Raw genomic sequence first — 20,511 nt, 5'->3', positions numbered from 1 at the left:
AAGGTAAGTACCTATATTTATATTAAAAAATACAATTCACTAACATCTACTGGCATTTGAACAACTTTGGAGACAGTCTCATAATATAAGTAATAAACTATGTGGTAAAGACTGACTACTACTGAGCTAATTTCCAAGATAATTCTAATAATTAGCATTACATTCAACATGCTTTTGTCATTTTTTTTTGGGAGGGGGGCACAGAACCGGGGATTGAACTCAGGCCCTTGTGCTTGCCAAGGAAGTACTTATTCCACTGAGCCATCTCCCCAGCCCCTGTCATATTTTTAAGTTACAAGGAAGAATGTAATTCAATAGCATGTACAAAATTGCCTATAAAAAAGCTTATATTCATATTGGGACAATAAAAATAAATTACATGTATACTTTAAAATGTAGCATTCTAATTGGAAGCTTTTTCCCATAATAAAAAGTGAACAAAATCAAAGCTATATTAACTTTCATTAATATCCTAAAGCAGGAAAAACTACATAACAAATTAGTACAGTACATTAACACACTAACTGAAAACATCTTAAAATATTCAAAATAAGATACATTAAATAACTATAATTATACCCCATGGACCTTTGCAATGCCAGTTATCTACCTCTGAAGAACAACATGATTATCGGCTTAAGTACAAAAACAGGTAATTCCAAATAAAAAGCTGGCTCATGGTTCTGAGTTGGTTCTACTAGTACAGATTTAGTCCCTTATTCACCATTTATTTATGCATTGTCTATTGTTAGAAAGCCCATACAAAGAACTAAGGATGGAAAAAAGAAAAAGATAAATAAGCTTTGACCCCTGAGAGTGTTTATATTGTAATAAAAAGTCTACCAATTTCCCCAAATCGTTAATGATTAAATGAACCTTATAAAAGTTGAATGACCACTAGCAAAACTATGATACTATTTTTAATCATCAGAAATACTGGATAGATATTGTAATGAGTTACTTCTCACTGATGCTTCTGAAATGTGAAAGTTCTGGGAATACTTTCTCCTACTGATTTAGAAGTTGTTTGACCAGTTTGCGAGTTGTCCATAGTAATCAAAAGGGAACCTGGAAATGGCTCTTAAACAGACATTACTGTTTAAAGTATGGCACTGAGGGTTGAGATGATACACATGCCGACCTGGTCTCTTCCTCTTGCCCATCTAGTGGGACTAACAGGTAAATAGTATCCTTACAAATTTTTTAAAAATACCCAAGAGCATATTAAAATGATATCAAAGAACTGCCTATCTGAATTTTAAGGTACAAAAGGGATTTCCAGAAGGGGGCTGAGAGGCTATTCTCTTTTGTGGGGATAAAGAGCAGCAGAGCTCCTCAAAGTTAAGTACTACCAGAGTTCAGTGTGGCTGAACAGAAACCTAGTAAATACAAAAATATAAAGAAAGATGATGGAAATGTAGACTGAGGCCATGCTGGGAAAGGTCTTATACATCAATTCAATACATAATGAGAATTTACTATGTATCAAGTACCTACTGCTGCTGTGGAAACAAGGACTAGCAAAAGCAGACAAAATCCCTGATGCTTTGGAGTTATATAGGTCTGGTAACAAGTATACTAAAATTCTACAATTCCATACATGACTAGGATCCTAACACAACTACGAATTGAGGCAAATACTGTGATTAAAAGAAATGTGTCATCAAGAAAACACAATGGTATACAGCACGGTAACTGAACAGACTGAAGTGGAGACTGTTTAGAAGGAAGACTAAGATCTCAAGAGTAGGCAGAGGTATTTAGTAGGCAAGGGGAAAAACTGGTGCCAAGGAAGAAAGGCACAGGAATGAAAGATTTGTAGGTCCTATCAGGATTTATTCTAAGAGCTATGGAAAGCTACTCTATGCAACGTGGTAGAGATGGGAATTATATGGAATAATCATCTAACCCAATAATTCAATTAGTCTTTTATAACCACTATTCCAACTACTTCTGTGGACAACACTTTGGAGAAAATCAATCTTTATCCACTGGACAGAATGGAGACCAGCTGGAAGAATTACTGCTAAAGTCCTAAGAGAAATTACAGTAGCCTGAATTCATTATCAATAAAACTTTTTAACTAGACAGTTGATCCTTAATATTTGCAAATTACTTGTACAAATTCACTTATTTGTTAAATTTTATTTATAAACTCAAATTAATACTACCCATCTCCTGATCATTTATAGACAAGTGCAGGGTGGTAGCTGAGTCACTCAACACATATACAGATGGAATGGAACTCTGCCTCAGTTTACACTGTAAACAAGCATCCTCCTCTCAGTCTATATTGTGCCATATTTTTCACACTTGTACTTTTCTGGTAGCAATTTTAGTGTTTAATATGACACCTATGCATAAGTTCTGAAGTGTTACCTAACATTACTAACTGCAAAAAGACTGTCATATGTCTTCTGGGGAAAAAAAAAACCAAATTGTGGTTGCTACGCTTCACTCAGGCATGAGCTTATAGTGCTCTTAACAATGAGATCAATTTTAATGAACTCAATCATTCTCATTAAATAAAGTTAGTTTTTTTGTTTTTGTATTTTTAGGGAAGAGTCTACAGGGTATTCAGGGGTCTCACTACTAAATCCAACTCATAGTGACCTGCCTGTTTACAGCCTCCCAAGAGCTGGGATTACAGGCGTGCGCCACCATGCCCAGTCTCAACTGTTGTCTCAGTGCACCCCAGGTGCAGGGCCAGCATGACAGGGCCAGGAATTGAACCCCCAGCCCTGAGCACGCTTGCAGGCATTTTAATCTGCTGAGCTAGTTGGCCGGCCCTAAAATAAAGTATCTTTAAACAGACGCATACTCAAAAAAAGATTAAGACTCAAACTGAGGAAAATGCTGGGATCAGGGGCTCATAAGAACCTAACCCTATTACTTCCCTAGTAGCAAGGTTCAGTATTTGATAATTAACTGTTTGTGCCCACTATATAGAGAATAATTATGACAAATAATGATTAAGATCATAAGGTAAAATGAGTAGTTTTTCAAATGGATTAGATGTAAGTAAAGTAAGGAATGAGCTAAGAAGACAGAAGCAGGAAGAAAAACCACAAAACCTGGTGTTACAGACAGCTGTCTCTTCTTCCTTACAGAATGTTACTGTGTAGTCACTGTTATACCAGATGGTTCAAACACGTTATTTCTCTAGAATGAGAAAAGATTAAGTACAAATCAATCACAACTATACCAAATGGATATATCTTTGAGCAAAATCCCAGCCAGAGTGAAGATATGAGCATCATGAATTAATGTTGTATAGCCTAATTTCATCTTCCACTGGCCATAGATGAAAACCAAGAATAAAAGCAAGCAAGCCAGCAAACAATCCCTGCCATTTAGAAACTGATCTGAGGCTAACACTTAAACCTCAATGTCACTAAAAATTAATGTGACATTTACAAATGAAGAACAGTTTCTTTGACATGATCTCATAGAACATCCATGTCAAAGAAGGTCACTGAGCAACAACTTTAAAAAAAAAAATCAAATTCCTCTCTCTCCAGTTAAATGAGTGACTCCTACTTTAACAATTACAGTGTTTCTACTACCCAGGTCTACAAACCCTATAAAATTGAGATGGCAAGTCACAGAAGTGCCTTCTCAGACACTATTCAATTAAAGCAAAGCTCTGCCTTCTTAGACCTTTCTCAAAATTACTCAAATAAATAGGTTCCTTCTAGCAATCTGATTCAGAGACCCCTTAGCTGTGTTTTCCTTTCCTGTACTAAATAAGCCCAACTTTGACATGGATGTTTATATAATTAAATTCAATAGGAAAACCTAGTATTCTGAGTTTAAATATCACATAGATAAGCAAAGAAAATATCCACAGAGTCCATCTCACACAACAGTCAAGATGTTCGGAGTTCATCTGGTAGTCACTAGAAATTAGTTGATAAGTCAAGAACCAGCTGTGATATTTAGGAAAAAAAATTTTAGTGGCTAGAATGAACAGTAGATTAAAAGGCCTTTAACAAGAACAGGCCCAGTAGGTTGAAAAATACTCATCAGACAACTAAAAAAGAAAAGGAAGGTCAGAGAAAGTTAGCATCAAGGTGTTCCACTTGGGGGACTTCCAATGAACCCTAACTGAACAAGTCATTAATAAAGACAAAGCTTAAAGTGGGAAGGAGGAAAGTAAAATGTTGCTAGTGTTAACTTTCAGGCTTCTATGAGATTTCCAAATGGGTATAACCTGTTGTAAGTAATGCTGTCTTTTAAAAAATTATTTACTTGATACAGGGTCTCACTATGCAGCTTGGACTCCCAGTGACTGCTCCTCCTTTCTTAGCCTCCTCTGCGCTGTGATTACAAGTGTGCACCACCGCACCCGGAATTCTGGGCCAACATCGTATTTGGTACTAGGGATCAAACCTGGGTCCTTGCACTTGCTAGGCAGGCACTTAAGACCACTGAGCTATCTCCCCAGCCTGGGAATGCTATCTTAATTCATTTCTTCAACAAATATTTTGAGGCTATCAGCATAAAGAACTGTTAAGTTCTGTGACCACAGTAATGAACTAGATAGTCACAGTTTGAAACTTACACAGATGGCTGATTTTACTCAACTAAAGGGTCCTTCAGAAGACAATCTATCCATCTTTGGTTAAGTGCAGCAAAGGCAGAAATAAAGGTCAAAATGGATGCTTTCCAGTACGCAATGAGTAATTTCAATAACTTTTCCTCTCATACTAACAATTTTATTGCGGATTCCACCAGAAAGCTAGCTGGCATGAGCGAACTGTATCACCCAACAAACCAAATACTTTTAAATATCTTGCATAAATACCATTGTTACCTAGTTTTTCTCCTTTATTCCCTACAGGGGTATGAATTAACTAGAATAGTTTTAATACTGTTCATGTAAATAAAACTAATTCTTGTTCATCTTACAAGTTTCCTATGTGACGTCTTTTTTTTTTCAGTAGTGAACCCTAACCACTGCCAGTAAGTTTTACATAGTGCCTGTATATCTAAAGAAAAAACACATTGAATAAAAGCAAATAAATGACTATCATTAACCTGAGAACTTAAAGGTGCCTAGAAATCAGCTCTCAATCTCTGCAAACCTATTTCCTCAGATTAAAAAACTCTTTTTTCCAATAGAGTGGTCAAGATCATGTCATTATTTATTATAAAACTGTAATATTCATTGTATTTCCAGGTCCATGAGAGGATCTGCAAGGTCCCTTCAGCTCCACAAGTCTGATTCCTTAACAGAGCTAGGTTTTTGTTAAGATTTCAGTTTTCCTAGAGAAAAATCCTTCCAGGATTCACCCAATACCTAAACAAATAAACCTGATAACCAACCACCATCAAGTTGGAAAATGCTTCCATTCTACAATAAATTATTTTAAGATTGTATCAAGTAGTATCTAATGAGATTTGTTGATTTTCAATCATTTCCTGAAGAGATTTTTCTAAAATTCTTATGTACTTTCTGCTCTTACTCTGGAACTAAAATACAATTCAACTGAAATACCTACTGAAAGAAGTCACATGGCCAAGGAACTAGACAGAAGATTCAGTTCAGTAAAACAAAGTACTAGCCTTAAAAAAATTTCCAGCTACTGTCAAAGTTTCTTCCCCCTCTGCCAGTGAAGTTTTCTGTAGTGTACTTTCATACTGATCTCTATCTAGATTTTCATTTTCATGACCTCACTCAAGATCTATGGGAGTGAATTTCCCTGTTAGCATATACTGCCATGAGGGTTTTTTTTTTCTTTTTTCTTTCTTTTTTTTAATATCACTGTCCTAACCATACAACATGCAAGACTTACTAAGGGCAAGCATTTGAACTTTATGAAGTCCCTCTCAAGGGATTACTAAAAGCATCTTCCAGTACAAAATATTCTATAAGCCTAATTTCTGAGGCAATTTCAATGTAAGGTGTGCCTTGTATTGTCCTCTAGTAAAACTGGAGAAGAGCACAGTTAAAGAATTCATGAGGTACCAGAAATCCTATGGTATAGGCAACCCTGGGCAATCAACTACTCCAAATCTCAGTTTCTTTGACTGTAACAGATTACTGTCCCTTTTGCTACAAATTTATAAGGATTTTTTTCAAATCCAATGAAATAGAATTATACATAAACAGTGTTTTCTTCATTCTTGATTCTCTGCAATACTGTAATTCAGTGAAGCCTATAAAATAACACTCGTCTCAACCCATTGCACATTCAGTGAATACCTACAGGGTTCATTCACATTAAAACTTTACTGTTATCTACAGATCACTTGCCTAATGGTTATATCACTCTATACCTTTAACTCTTTAAACACACACACACACCCCTAAAGGTCCTTGAACTGTAAATAATACATAGTATTATAAAGGTTTTCTGGGGGAAAGTGAATACATTCAGAGCAGTATTTCTTCTGAGGAAAAAAGTGATGTAAAGAACTGCCTAAGGTACTCTTCCAAAGAATGTTTCTTCATTTTTCTTTTAAAGTGTTAAATTAACATTCACTAATTTTTAAAATATTAATTTTCTCCAAAAATCAAGGCTAGTGACACATGTCCCTGTTCTTTACAGAGTGACAAGTAACAGCCACTTAACATTACCTTAGTTTTCCTAAATCTTAATATTCCGCTTTCAAAAATGCATGAAATAACACATGAAGAAATTGAGCCTGTAATTTAAGTTCTACAGAGATTAAGCATGGAACTCCAAAATTCTAAAGCCCAACATTAATGTTCTATGCAGTTACCTAAATACAAACTCGGATATTTAGGCCTATAATCAACCTTTTGTAATTACCTTTCTGTATTACCCACATGCAAATCTCTCAGAAGTGGAAATCATTTCAAATTAAATAGCTTGCCCAAGATTTCACTTTCTCAACCAATAATCATACATATTAGATCTTGTGATGAGGTCAAATTCACTTGAGAGTCTATGAGAATAAACACTTCATCATTTTGGGAGCACTATATTGTCTTTAATCCTTAGTAGGATACAACGTAAAAGTGCTTTACATATTAGGTATTCCATATGTACAACTGCTCACGATGCTTCTGCCACTATTTTACACTGTGTAATCACAAATGTTGGTATTTAAATAACCAAATTTTAAATAACTAAATTTCTAGTGAGAACAATGTTTCTTTTTTAAAATTAGTGAATGTTATACTTAAAAACACATAAAATTCAAATGTTCATTATTTTAAATGCAAGGGTCCAATCCCCAGTACCATAGGAAAAAAAAAAAAAAAGATCTTTAAATGGGTGAAATATACAGAGCACTTTAGTTTCAAAGACTTGTGTTAAATGGATGGCTAAGCATAATATAAAAAGAAATTTACAACATACTTAATATAAATACCTTAACTGTAATGCCAAGTTACTGGAGATCACTTACTGTTCCTGAAGACAACTTCTATAACAAAACCAATTACAACAACTGTATCAATAGTCCACTCATCCATCAAGCCAGGTTTTGATACATTCCAACCCCGACAGCCCTTTTCAAGTTTAGTATTCACTATCACTTAAAGAATTACTTTTCACATAGTTTACTATAAAAACAAAACGTTTTTGTACTATTATACATTACTCGGGGGCCGGGGAGATGGTGAGATGGCTCAGTGGAATAAGCACTTCCCTGGCAAGCGCAAGGGCCTGAGTTCAATCCCCGGTTCCGCAAAAATAAATAAATAAATAAATAAAATTAAAAAATACATTACTCTCCTTTATAAGAAATCTAAGGAAGCTTCTTTATTCAGCACGTATTAGGTAGCCAACATGACATGCTTTCTGTGGTCTTCCTAAACATACTAACCACACCTGAATCTGTCTAGCTGAATCAAACTATATTACAGTGAAAGTGCTACCTTGAGACTACAACAGAATCAGAATGAAATTTAGTACTTTTAAAAGATAAGCCAAACCAGCACAAGAGTGAATCACACCACACCTTACATACAAAGTTGAAAGTTGTACGAATGTTCCATTCAAAACTTAAAAAGTTCAAGCAGGCAAAGCTCTAAAGAGACTCATATAGCATCCTAATCCTTGAAACAAAACCTTACATTTGATAACCTGGATTCTGGCCCTACAACTGCACTATTCCAAAACACCACACTACCCAAAACAAACGTGTGACCCCCTCCCCCATCACAATACTAAAATCTGTTCAACAAACTGGTTTTTAAAAGTTGCAAAGACAACCTTTAAACGATTCCTAGGTGTTAAACTGATCATTTTAATATGCCAACATATCAATCAGGTATTACGTTTTTCAAGGTTCTCTTCATAAATTTCTTCTCAGGAGATAAACTACAGGTGTTCAGATAACTGTTCATATAAAGAACCCACTCAAGCTCTTTAGCGACAATTCTGAATGAGTACCACTTGTTCTAAAAAAAATGTAAACGAATTACAACTACTAAAACATTAAAAAACAAAACGTAAATAGTAATGAGATAAACTTTTGATCGAGGGCTTGTGAAGACAAGGAGACAGGAAGAAATACAACTGTCACTTCAGAATGGGAGGAGGGACTAAAATAATCTGAAAATATAACAACTTTAATGTCCAAGTTACAAAAATTTGGACCCACAAGTAGCAGTCCCAGGCACTGAACTGCCACACTAAATCTTCATCTTCACCAACCCTTCTTTTTCAGATTCGTCTGCTGCATTCAAGGTTTAGCAATTCATCCCCCTGGCAGTGATTTTTGGATACACGAGATCCGGCGTGATTTTACCTGCCAAGGGAACTATGACAAGAAATGCTGGCGGGAAAACACTATGGGCCAAGTTTCTTCCTTTCTGGCTCCCCTCCCCCTTCCTCCCACCTCCAAGACAAAAAATTCTCCCAAGTATTCAACCCAATCAGCAAGAACCTCAGAGTGAATCGTTCCACCTGAAAGTGGTCAGATCCATTCACAGGCGCGGGCCGGGAGGAGCCGGCGCGTCGCCCAGCGGGCAGCTGCCTGGGCCCCGGCGGGCAGGGGGCCTAGCGCCTCCGGAGGGCCAGCGCGCAGGCCTGACCGCCCCGGTCCGGCCCCGGGAGCTCCCCGTTCCACTCTACCGGCTCGTTCGTCCCTGTGCAGTCTCGACGCGGGGGAACGAGGAACGCAGCTGGGGCGCTTAATGAAAGGCGCCGGAGGCAGCGCGCTGGGGGCCGCAGGACAACGGCCCGGAGGAGCAGGGGGGAGGGGGTAGCACGGGGTCCGGCCGGGCTCCGGGGGACGGCGGCGCGGAGCTGGAGACCCGCGGGAGGCGAAGGGGTGGGGCGAGGCCCGCGCGAGCCTTCGGGCCGCGGAGGGGGGACCCCGAGGTGGGGTGAGGATCGGATTCTGGCCTCACCTAAAGTCCTTGTCGCTGGATGTCATTTTTTCCAGCAAATTGGAAATGTGGTACGAGGCGCTCGCCATGTTGACGGCCTCGATCCCGCCCGCTACGGCTGTGGGTGCTGCTGCCCGCGGCCGCCGCTGCTGGGGCTCCTCCTCTCGGTGGCGGCGGCGGCTCCCGCTTCCAGGGTCGCAGCGCAACGCCGACGCGGACTCTGGGCGCCGCCACGGGATGCCCCTTCCCCGGCGAGAATGGGCCTGGCCCGGCCCAAGCAGAGTTACAGGGCCGGCCTAACGACGGCGCCACTCGCGGAAAGACGAGCGCATGGGCGGGCGGCGGGGCGCACAGCAGGGCCTCCCCGGGAAGCCAGACACCTCCACTCGGGCCGTCTCGCTCCCACTCCCTCCGCACTCGCTCCCTAGGGCAAGAGGCCAAAACCCGCCTCCTCCGCTCCGCGGGCGGGGGCAGCAGACAAGGGACGCTGAGGTTAGAGTTCACCGAAGCCTCCGCACGCACGCCTTGGAGGCGCAGCGTAAAGAGGAACTCTGTTGGCTGAGAGCCCCGTCAGTCTTCGTGTGGCCCGCCCGCCGGGAGGACCGACAAAGAATACAGGGCCTGTTCTCGCGATACTCGGAGCGACGGTTAAAGGCCGGCGGAAGAGTGTGACAAGCGTGCTGTAATTCAAAACTACACTTATTCTTCTGCGCGACTTTGAGAGAAGTTTCTGGTGTTTAAAGAAGATTAGGCTCGGAAGTGGTGATAGGGAGTTGATCCGCAGACCAACAATTATAAAATGGAGCTTTCCTTTCGAATAGGACGCGTGGCCTTAGCCCACCATGATGTGCTGTTACCACGTGAAAACCACAAATCCCAGAATTCCATCGTGCGATTCACTGAGTCGGGATATGATTGGCTACAGGAACTGGTAGCTTTTTCACTGGCTCTCGTGGGAGGAGAGAATGCTGGGAGTTCCAGGCTGAGGAGGTAGCGTGACTGCTAGAACCTTTTAAGCGACGTGCGTTGTTTGTTTTGGGGTCCAGTTTTCTTCAACACAGTGTGCTGCTAGTTTTTCCTCTTCCTCTTCCTAAAAAAAAAAAAAACACTTCTGTTATACTGTGTTTCCAGAGTTAGGCTGCTGCGGTTTGCGGATATGTTGGTGTACTTGGTGGGGCCTATCACCTTGCCTCCTTTGAAGGCAATGGAGCACTCCTCCCCCGACTTTAGCCAGACACACCTTTCTTACATGGTGTAGCCAAGCTCCCTAACGCCAGCAGGGCCTTAGTAAATAATGACCCCCCACAAATGATCGTATTGGGACCTCCTCGTTTTATTTGAAACAGTTGAAGTCTATCATCTTTCAACTTCTGTAAACTTGACTGTGCAGCTGCCTAGTTCATTCACTCAGACATCCAAGTCCAGCCATCAGAGATGGAATAAGAAAGTATTTATTTACCATCCAAGTTTTTTCATCTGTTTGGTATTTGATATTTCTCGCATAAATTTTGCAATAAGAGGTCCACACCTAAAATTTTGTTACAGATTTGAGGTAGGTGGGATTGGAGCTACCTAGCACATCTATCAGAAAGAAAACCTAGTGAAGAGATGGAAAATTCAGTCTCTTTTTGCTCCATTAAAATCAAAGTTTTAAATACCTCCCAAAGGAAAAAAAGAAAAAAAAAAAAACTTTTAAAACATCAAATTCAATCAAAGCTACCTGATATTTGTACACTATAAATGTTGCTGAGTATAAAGGGACTATACCCAAATATGTGTGTGTATAACATTAGCGTATATATGTATATGGCACTCATTCAGTAATGCCATATGTTCATTCATTTTGCCCAAGCCTTCAACCATTAGGACATTTTTTCATACAATTGCCACTGAGCATTTCAGCCACAATTTCTTTCTGTGCTGAGCAAATTTTTCCATACTAGTTAATGTAACCACACTCAGGTCATTCTTGCACAGCTTCAAAGCTTGAAACCTCACTGATAATCCTTTACTTTTGCCTGTATCCAATCAAACATCAAATCGTATTTTGTCTCTATGTGAATAACTTTTCATTTATTGGTTTCTGACTGTACTATTTGGAGTGAGACATCTTGAATATAAATTGTATTTACTGTTATTTTCTAGCTCTGTCCTAGGGAATTCATTTTAATCTTTCTAGACCTGGGTATCATTAGCAGTAAAATGGTGCTTATCAGAGTAGAGTATTACCTAAAAGGGTGGTGTTAATTAAATTAGATATCCCACATAAATGTGATTAGTATGTTGCCTACAGAATAACAATATTTATAATTAATATTTCTCGAAAACACTGTACAAATTTCCAGAAAAACATCTAATTAGTTTGATCTTATCGTTGATATTCTTTTGCAGTCTTTTACTGTCTCAATCAATATTCAGCTCATTCTACAGTCTGTTGAAAATAGACCAAAATACTGTTTTTATAATGCTATGTACCTATTTAAAATGTTCAATACCTCCCTAGTACAAAGTAAAATCCAAATGTTTTGTCATTCAGTGACCTCCTTCACCTATCTTTCTCTTACTATTGTAATATAGAAATTTTCCACACTTTTGAGTTCTTCAAAGACCAAATTCAGTCTGTATAGAGTAATAGTAGTACAGTTGCTCTTTAGCCTATGCTGTAAACCTATAAAAAGGTGAAATTTTCCAAGTCGACAATGCATTTTACTTTTTATTAGGATATACTTGCAGTACATAATAATAACTACTGTCGGAATTGATACACTAACATAACACATTCTAATTATTTTTCTTTTTGTCTCTCATACGAGATAACCAAGAAATATATACATAAATTTAAAAAAATAGAAGATAGGTAAATAGGAAGTAGGGAGATCTTTTTCAAACAAGTGGAGGAACAAGAGATGGAGGAAAGGGAAAGGAAGGGATAGAAATGGGGATGGAAAAAAGAATTGAAGGGGAAAAATGATGAAACTAGAACTTTTGCAAATAAGATCAAGCATTGGAAGGAACAAGAAAGTTGGGTGAAAAAATGTTTTGTTTTGGTTTGGTTTTTTGTTTTGTTTTGAGACAAGGTCTCACCATGTAGGTCAGGCTGGCTTTAACTTCACTATGTAGCCCAGGCTAGTTTTGAACTCATGGCAGTCAACCTCCTCAGCCTCCAAAGTTCTGGGATTACCATGCACCACCAGCACAGGAGACAAAAATGCATCTCATGTACCTAGCCAACTGACCACTACAGCTTAGCAACATAGCTCACCAAGGAGGATCAGTTGTTTACCCTCATAATGGTATGGCTAAGAACTCCTTACTTCAGCTGCCATGTAGTACATACTGGAAGTCTGGGACAAGATGAAAATTCAAAACACGGTTTCTAATAAATTCACATTGATCACACAAATATACAGTGGAAAAATTGTAAGTCTAACCATGGTAACTACAGGACTGCCTGTAATAATGATAACAATAGTAATAATAATGATACTCACTTATTTTATGCTGTAGTAACTCATTTAATCCTAACGATAGCCCTTTGAAACAGATTGTTAAGAGGTGGTCAACTTGTCACACAGCTGAATTGAAATGGCATGATGCTGGGTATGGGAAGCCTATCTGAGGATTGTTGCCAGCAGCATAAGAGGTAGAATTGGAGAACCTGTCCAGAGTTTGTTAGGGAAGCTGTTTGGAGAAGCTGTTGGAACTGTTGAAAGCTACTGGGCTATTCTGCAGGAGGACCTTGTTATGCTGGCTTTCCAGATGAACTTTGCTGTTCTTGTTGCTGGAGGAGCTCGGGACCTTCATTGTGGCTGAGAATGGCTATGGTTCATTTGCAGGGAGTTCTGGCCCTCATCTTGAGCATCACTTCCTGGCTCTGGAAGGGGAAGATAATGCACAGCTCAGCTTCGTGGAGAAGCTTGTCGTGTTGGCTTTCCTATGGGAACTCTCTGGCGGAGCTCAGGACCTCATTGTTGCTGAGGATAACTGAGGTACTTTTTTTTTTGCTGAGATACTTTGCTGGGGAGCTCTGGTTCTTACCTTGAGCATTGCTTCCTAGCTCCAATTCAGATCCCTCAGCCTGCTAGCACAGATCCTTCATCCCGCTGGTTTAGACTTTCTAGCTTCCACCACTGACCTTTGTGCCTTCCCAGCACAGGTCGATGAAGTGGTTCTGCATGAGATATTGTCGTGGGCTCTAGGCCTCCAGTTAGACTTGTGGGAGGCATTGTGATGAGCTCTAGGTTTTCATCTGGACTCCTACAGGGTATTAGGGATCCAGGCCCTCAGTAGACTGATTTCCTGCACTGCTCGTATATGATTCTTTTAATGATTCATTATAAAATATTATAAAATGTGTCCTATATTGCACTGTTTCCCTTGCAAAACCCCAAACCATGACACAGGTGTTATTTACATCTTAAGCAGCACAGATTAAGTACTCATTAAAGGAGTTCAGAACTGAAATTCAAACAGCATTGTTTCAGAGCCCGCAATCCTCATTACTGTTAGGATGTTTCTCTTCATGTAGAATGCATTTCTCTTTCTCTTTATCCCATTCTCCTAGTTTTGTGAACAAATGATAGTGTTTATTTGCCACTTACAACTATTGTGTAAGTTCCTTAAAAATACATGCCATCTTTAAAGTACTTCTGCTTCTTCAAAGTATATAGCTAACAAAAATTTTTAATAGATATTAATGATATTTAATTTATTTTGTATTCTTGACCACTTAGAAATTTGAATTGTATGTCACTAAATATAGCTTGTTGCTGAAAAGTAGATAGACACTTTCCTTTAAGAGCCTGTTTATGTTAAAGGTGCAAAAGTGAGTCTCGGTAAATGTAACCTCGCAGTTCTTTCTAGTCCATGTTCAGAACAGAAGGTTCAGATGGAAATTCAGTAGAGCAAGAAAAAGGGAGCTCTGTGGGAAGGCACCAATATTAATTAGCAGCTTTTCTTAGTTCACAGACATATTGGATAACTACTAGAGCATGTGCTATTCTAGATATTGAGGACACAGAGGTAAAGAAGACATGTTCCTTAACCTTGAACATTCACATTCATCTAAATTTCATACCAAAATTCTTATTTTAGACATACATGAGAAAAAGGCTCACCATGAGTACAAACTCTTAAGTGGATTTTTTTGTGTTTGAAATCAAATTTGATCTTAGAGCTGTCTTTAAAATGTTTAAATATGGTAGGACTGACATAAGTATTAAAAGGTAAATATCAATAAAGGGAGAGCAATAGAAATGTCATGCAATTAGAAGTTAGTGAAGTACCAGCATGAAATGTTACTGTTATGGCTAGTATCTAGTTGACAACTCAAAGCCTCATGCAAGTGACTAGATCTTGGGTGTGTGAATGTGAATTAAGGGTGTGAAAATTAAATTAATCCACTGATTGGTTTAACATAGTTCTGGCTATGGATAACAGAAGGCCCACCCTGGTGTAGGTGGCACCAACCAAAAGGTTTGTGGCCTATATAGAATGAAAGGGAAAGGGAGGCTTGCTCTTTGCTACTTTCCATCTGCCCTGCCATCGACCATTTCTACTCTGCCATGCCCCTCTACCATGCCACCAGCCTGGGAGACAGCTAACTATGGACTGAAACCTCTACAAACTGCAGTGAAATAAACCTTTCATTCTTTAACTTGTTGGATATTTTGTCTCAGCAACAAAAAAAGTAACTGAGACAGTGACTCTGTTGTTTTTTTTTTAAAACATATTAGTAATATATGTATTTTTTCTGATTCTTAATCACATCTGGGGTAGACCTCATCAGTTTCTAGACACTGATAGATATTAAAAGTCCAATGAATTGCTATGGTTTGAATGTCCTCAGCAAATCCCTTGATGTAATTTAGTTTCCCTTATGATGATATGATTGTATGACCTTTTAAGAGATAATTAGGTCATGAAGGCAATGTCCTCATGATTAGATTAAAGCTGTTATTTTGGGAGTAGATTCTTAATATCCTCTGTCTCACATGTACATTCTTCCTCTTTCACCATGTTGTGATGCAACTCAAAGGCCCTCACCAGGTGCTAGTGCTGTGCTTTTAGACTCTCCAGCCTCTGAAACCATGAACCAAATAGACATCTATCATTTATAAGTTACCCAGCCTGTGGTATTGTTATAATAGCACAAAACCAGTTTAATCCAATGACCATCCAGATACTCCCTTATGTTTCTTGATTCTCTAAAGTTGAGGGGAATAGCAAAAGAGAAGATATAAAAGGAAGGAGGCAAATTTCCTTTGCTTAATTGATGCACTTGTAATTATCTCCTTACTTATAAGGCTTTCTCCTTGATAGACACCCAAACACTGACTGTCCTAAGGGGTCCAAAGTTGCAAGTATTTTTAGGTATCTTTCATAGGCCACCCTACTGCACACATCTCTGACAGAGTAGGTCTGAGCCCTTCATAGGCCTCTGGGTAGCAGCAGTATTCCTGGATGGAATACCCTGAGAGGGCTCAACCTCGGTTTACTTTGGAGAACTCCTTAATCTCACCCTCTGAAAGTCATCTTTGTCACACTGTATGGAGAGCATGGGCCACTGCAAGCCAACCTCCTCTCAACATTGCCACTTCTCAGCATTTCTTTTTCCTTCCACAAATGAACACAGGCCAAGGGAAAGGAAATAGAAATAAAAATAATTGATTTTTTTGTGTTTATTTCATATCCTGCTACATTACTGAATTTGGTTGTTATTTGTAGGAGCCTTTTAGTTATTTTTTGGGGGAATCTTCTATGTAAAGAATTATGTCATATGTATTATGTACATATACCATCTTCTCATGATGAATGTAATCAGGCACTTCTTTTTTGACTGAATAATTTGAAGTGGTTAGGGTACCATAGTGAAAGGTTTCTTGGTCTTTTATTTTTCTAATCACTGCTTTTAAGCATGTTCTGTTGGAGATGGAGATTTGGCTTAGCGGTAGAACAACTGCCTAACAAGCTGGAAGCCCTGGGTTTGTTCCTCAGTACCAAAATCAAAAAAATAAAAATAAAAAATAAACCTCTCCTAAACACGTTCTGTCAAATCTGTTTCTGCATGTTCAGTGACATCTTGGGCAAACAGCTAAGCTCTCTAGGCCCTTCTGTTCCTTCAGAGATTTTCATTCCCTCCACAATGACAAATGCTTGTTTCATGCTTGTTTTTGTTTTTGAAGAGAGCAGGGGAAGAAAAACTCAGTATTCTGTGCCAATTAATAATTATTACACATTTCATAGAATCCCCTTCCCCCATACTAGTCAAGTAGACTGAGAGCATTGGTGGGATAATGTTAACAAAGTCACTTTTATTTAAATTCTTATTTTCAATACATATGATTATATTCATCATAAGAAGATGGTATATATACATAATACAGCTCAATTATTTTTACTTCCACTTCCTCTATCCTACCTCCAACCTCCTTCAGTCTCCTAGTCCCCTTCCCATTTGCAGAAGGTCTATCCTCTGGTTTTTTTTATCACCTACCTTTTATTTTGCTCTTTATTTATACACTAGATTGTTCATATAAGAGAAATTATGTAATATTTAAGTTTGTGTGTCTGATTTGTTTCACTTAACATGGTCACAAGGTGCATCCATTTTCCGACAGATGATTCTAATTGATCCTTCTTTATGCCAGAGTAGTAACCATTGTTTATGAATACCACCTGTTCTTTATCCTTTCATCTGTTGATGGGCATATAGGTCACTTCTAAGATTTATAATTGTGCTAAGGTATACATGTATACCTCTGATAATAGCATCATGTTACTTTTGTAACATGATGTCTTTAACTCTTGTGGGAAGATAACTAGAAGGGAACTAGGTGGTCAAAGGGAATTTTTAGTTTTAGTTTTTGAGGAGTTTCCATACTGATTTCCATAATGGTTGTACTACTTTACATTCCCATTAATAGTGTAGAAACACTGCTTTTTCCCCTTCGGCTCACTAGTATCTGTTCTTATTTGATTTATTTATGATAGCCATTTTTGGAGTAAGATAGGATTTCAATGTTATTTTAATTTATACATCTCTAATGGCCAGAGATTAAATTTTTCATGTATTTACTGGCCATTTTTATTTCTTCTGAGTAGTGTTTATTCATTTGCATAGCTTATTTTTGTTTGGGTCTTTTCTTTTGAGAAGTCTAATATTTTTTAGTTCTTTATATATTCTAGATGTTAGCTCTCTATCCAAGGAATAGCTAGCAATATTTTTCCCATTCGGTAGGTTGTCTTTACTTTGTTGGTTGTTTCCTTTGCTATGCAGAAGCTTTTTAATTCAGTATGGTCCCATTTCTTGATTCTTGGCATTATCACTTGCCCAACTTGGTTCAGAAAGTCCTTGTCTTCAAATTTTACTTATTTTATCTTCCAGCATTTTAAGTGTTACTTCTTTGATATTTAGGCTTTTGATTCATTTTTGTTTTAGTTTAGTGAAGTAAGAGACATGGGTCTAGATTCTAACTCGAACTCGTGCATGTGTATAACCACTTTTGCCATGATTATTCATTAAAGAGGCTATCTTCCCTCCAGCCTATTTCTGTCACCATTGCCAAAAATCAGATGGTTGAATTGACTGAGTTCATCTCTGCCTCCAGTAGTTTGTTCCATTGAGCCATTTGTCTGAGTTAGTGCTAGTGCTATACTGATTTTATCACTGTAGCTTTTTATTGTCATTTAAGTTCAGAATTGTGATGCCTCCTGCTTCGTTCATGTTGCCCAGGATTGCTTTTGCTGTTCTAGATCTTTTCTGGTTCCATATGAATTTTAGGATAGTTTTCTCTAATTCTATGAAGAATGCTATTGGTATTTTGACAGAGATGGCATTAGATCTCATCTCAGGTCCTCTTCTCTCATTGCTGGGACAAATACCTGACACCCAAAATGAAGGAAGGAAAGTTTTATTTAGCTCACAGTCAGTGGAGGTTTCAGTCTATATTCAGCTGGCTCCAAGGTAGGTTGGTACACAGCAGAGAGCAACCATTCATGGTAGGGGCAAAAAACAAGACAGCAAAGGGAGTGGCAGCAGCACAGGCAGCTAGCTAGTCTCTCTCCTCTCCTTACATTGTAGTGAGGAATATCTGCCCTAGGGCACTCACATCTGTAATCCCAGCATTGGATCAAGAATCAATCACAAAAGCAACCCCATGACTGCATGAGGCTTTGGGGGGACAACTAGACACAAACCATAACAGATCTATATATTGGTTTGGAAGTATAGCCATTCTTCTAAATATTGGTTTTGAGTCTCTGGGAACAGGGGATATCTTTCCATTTTCTGATGTCCTGGTCTTGCCTGAAGGAGCTCTTTTTTTTCAGAGTACTATGGTTCTTCTTATAGAGATATTCCACCATCTAAGTTCATGTCTTTCTTCAATTTTTAATTTTTTTTGATGCTATAGTGAGTAGTATTGTGTTCCTAATTTTTTCTGGTGAGTTAGTTATTGACCTATAGGAACACTGTTGATTTTTGTGTGTTGATTTCATATCCTGCTACGTTACTGAATTTGGTTGTTGTTTCTAGGAGTATTTTAGTTATTTTGGGGGGATCTTCTATGTAAAGATTCGTGTCATCTGAAAGTAATAGTTTTTCATTCCTATATATGTCCACATTATTTGTCTAGCTTTCCTGATTGTCCTGTTTTAAGTGCTATATTGAACAATAGTGCTAACAATGAATATCCTTATTTTGTTCCTGATTTTAGAGGAAAAGCTTTCAGCTTTCTCTATTTAATATATTGTTAGCTGTAGGTCTGTCATAACTAGTCTTTATCACATTGAGATAAGGCCCTTTGAGGCCTGTTTTCTTCATAGTTTTGATCATGAATGAATGTTGGATTTTGTCAACAGCTTTTCTGCAGCTTTAAAAAAGGTTGTGTGATTTTTTTGTCATTGCTTTTCTGCTTGTGTGATGTATGACATTTATGGATTTGTATATGGCAAAATATCTTTTTGTTCCTGGAATGCATGATGTATGATCTTTTCGGTGATTTGTTACTTCTGTTTACTAGGATAATGATAGCTTCCAGGAATGACATTGGGAGTACTCCTTCCCTTTCAATTTCATTAAGGAGTTTGAGGAATACTGGCATCAGATCTTCCCTGAAGTTCTTGTAGAATTTAATGATGAATCATTCAGGTCTTGGGCTTTTCTTGCTTGGTAGGTTTTTCCCCCCTACTTTAATTTCATCACCTGTTATTGGATTATTTAAAGTTTTATATCTTTGTGTTTCAGTTTTAACAATACTGATGTATTTGGGAATCTATTCATTTCTCCTAAATATTTTATTGGTAGCCATGTTTTCAAAATAGTTGCTAATAATTTGAATTTCAGTAGTTTTGGTAATTTTGCTTTTTTTTATTTCTAATTGTATTGATTTGGGTATTTCCTTTTTTTCTGAAATATTAGCTAAAGATCTATTTTATTTATTCTTCAAAGAACTACCTTTATTCACTAATTCTTCATGCTTTTTGCCTTAATCTCATTAATTTCTGCTCTGATTTTTGTAAATTCCTTCCTTGTACAAACTTTGGATTTCAAAGTTGCTTTTAGAAGTTATGTCTGCCCTTCCTCATTGGGTCCTTTTAAATATATGAGGATAGTTTATGCAGATTTTTGATTCTGGACCATCTAAGGGGATAGGAAAGGTTTCATTTTATTCATGTGGTGAAGGAAAATGGGGGAAGAAATCTCTAAAGATGTGGAAAGGTGACAGAGGAGGACTGTTTTGGAATGACAATGAGTCTTCTATATGGAAATGAAAGGTCTGAAGTGCTATAGCAAACAATGAAGTTTTCTTGTTAATTTTAAGATGCTTTATGTTGACTAAAGTCATTCATAGTGATTTGAGAGCAATGCTATTGAGTTCAGGTTGTTTTCTTTTTTTTCCTTGTTAAAAAAACTTTATTCATAAACACAAAATTCATGAATTGTATTTCTTTTCAGAAGACAAAAGACTAGAATTATTTTGTGCATAGCTCATTTTAGGTTTCAATCTTGATTACTGATATTTATATGGTACTACTATTTGTACTATGTACACTTACATTAAAACAGTACTACTTTTATAACTTTAACAATCTAATGTTGTCTTCCTTGATTACCACTTAGTATGATTTCTGACTGAACGTTTACAATGAATAACTTTTGTGTTCTTTAATAGAAAAAAAAAAACTGTTACCAAGCAAAC

The 20,511-nt window shown here is 38.0% G+C and overlaps 1 protein-coding gene and 1 pseudogene across 1 annotated transcript in view; one reads left to right on the top strand and one right to left on the bottom strand.

Annotated features, from left to right (window-relative positions):
* Positions 1–9,767, bottom strand: part of Cand1 (cullin associated and neddylation dissociated 1) — a 33,825-nt gene extending 24,058 nt beyond the window's left edge. The window contains 1 exon segment of the mRNA XM_004632141.3: positions 9,332–9,767. Coding sequence (XP_004632198.1) covers positions 9,332–9,399 — 68 coding nt within the window. The 5' untranslated portion in view covers positions 9,400–9,767.
* Positions 9,768–10,109: 342 nt separating this feature from the next.
* LOC101593308 overlaps positions 10,110–20,511 on the top strand; it is an 80,450-nt pseudogene continuing 70,048 nt past the window's right edge.

The sequence above is a fragment of the Octodon degus genome, unplaced genomic scaffold (assembly GCF_000260255.1).
Source record: "Octodon degus isolate 3935 unplaced genomic scaffold, OctDeg1.0 scaffold00047, whole genome shotgun sequence".
Taxonomy (NCBI): Eukaryota; Metazoa; Chordata; class Mammalia; order Rodentia; family Octodontidae; genus Octodon; species Octodon degus.
Note: the sequence above shows the minus strand (reverse complement) of the source record. Positions and strands in the feature narration are given on the sequence as shown.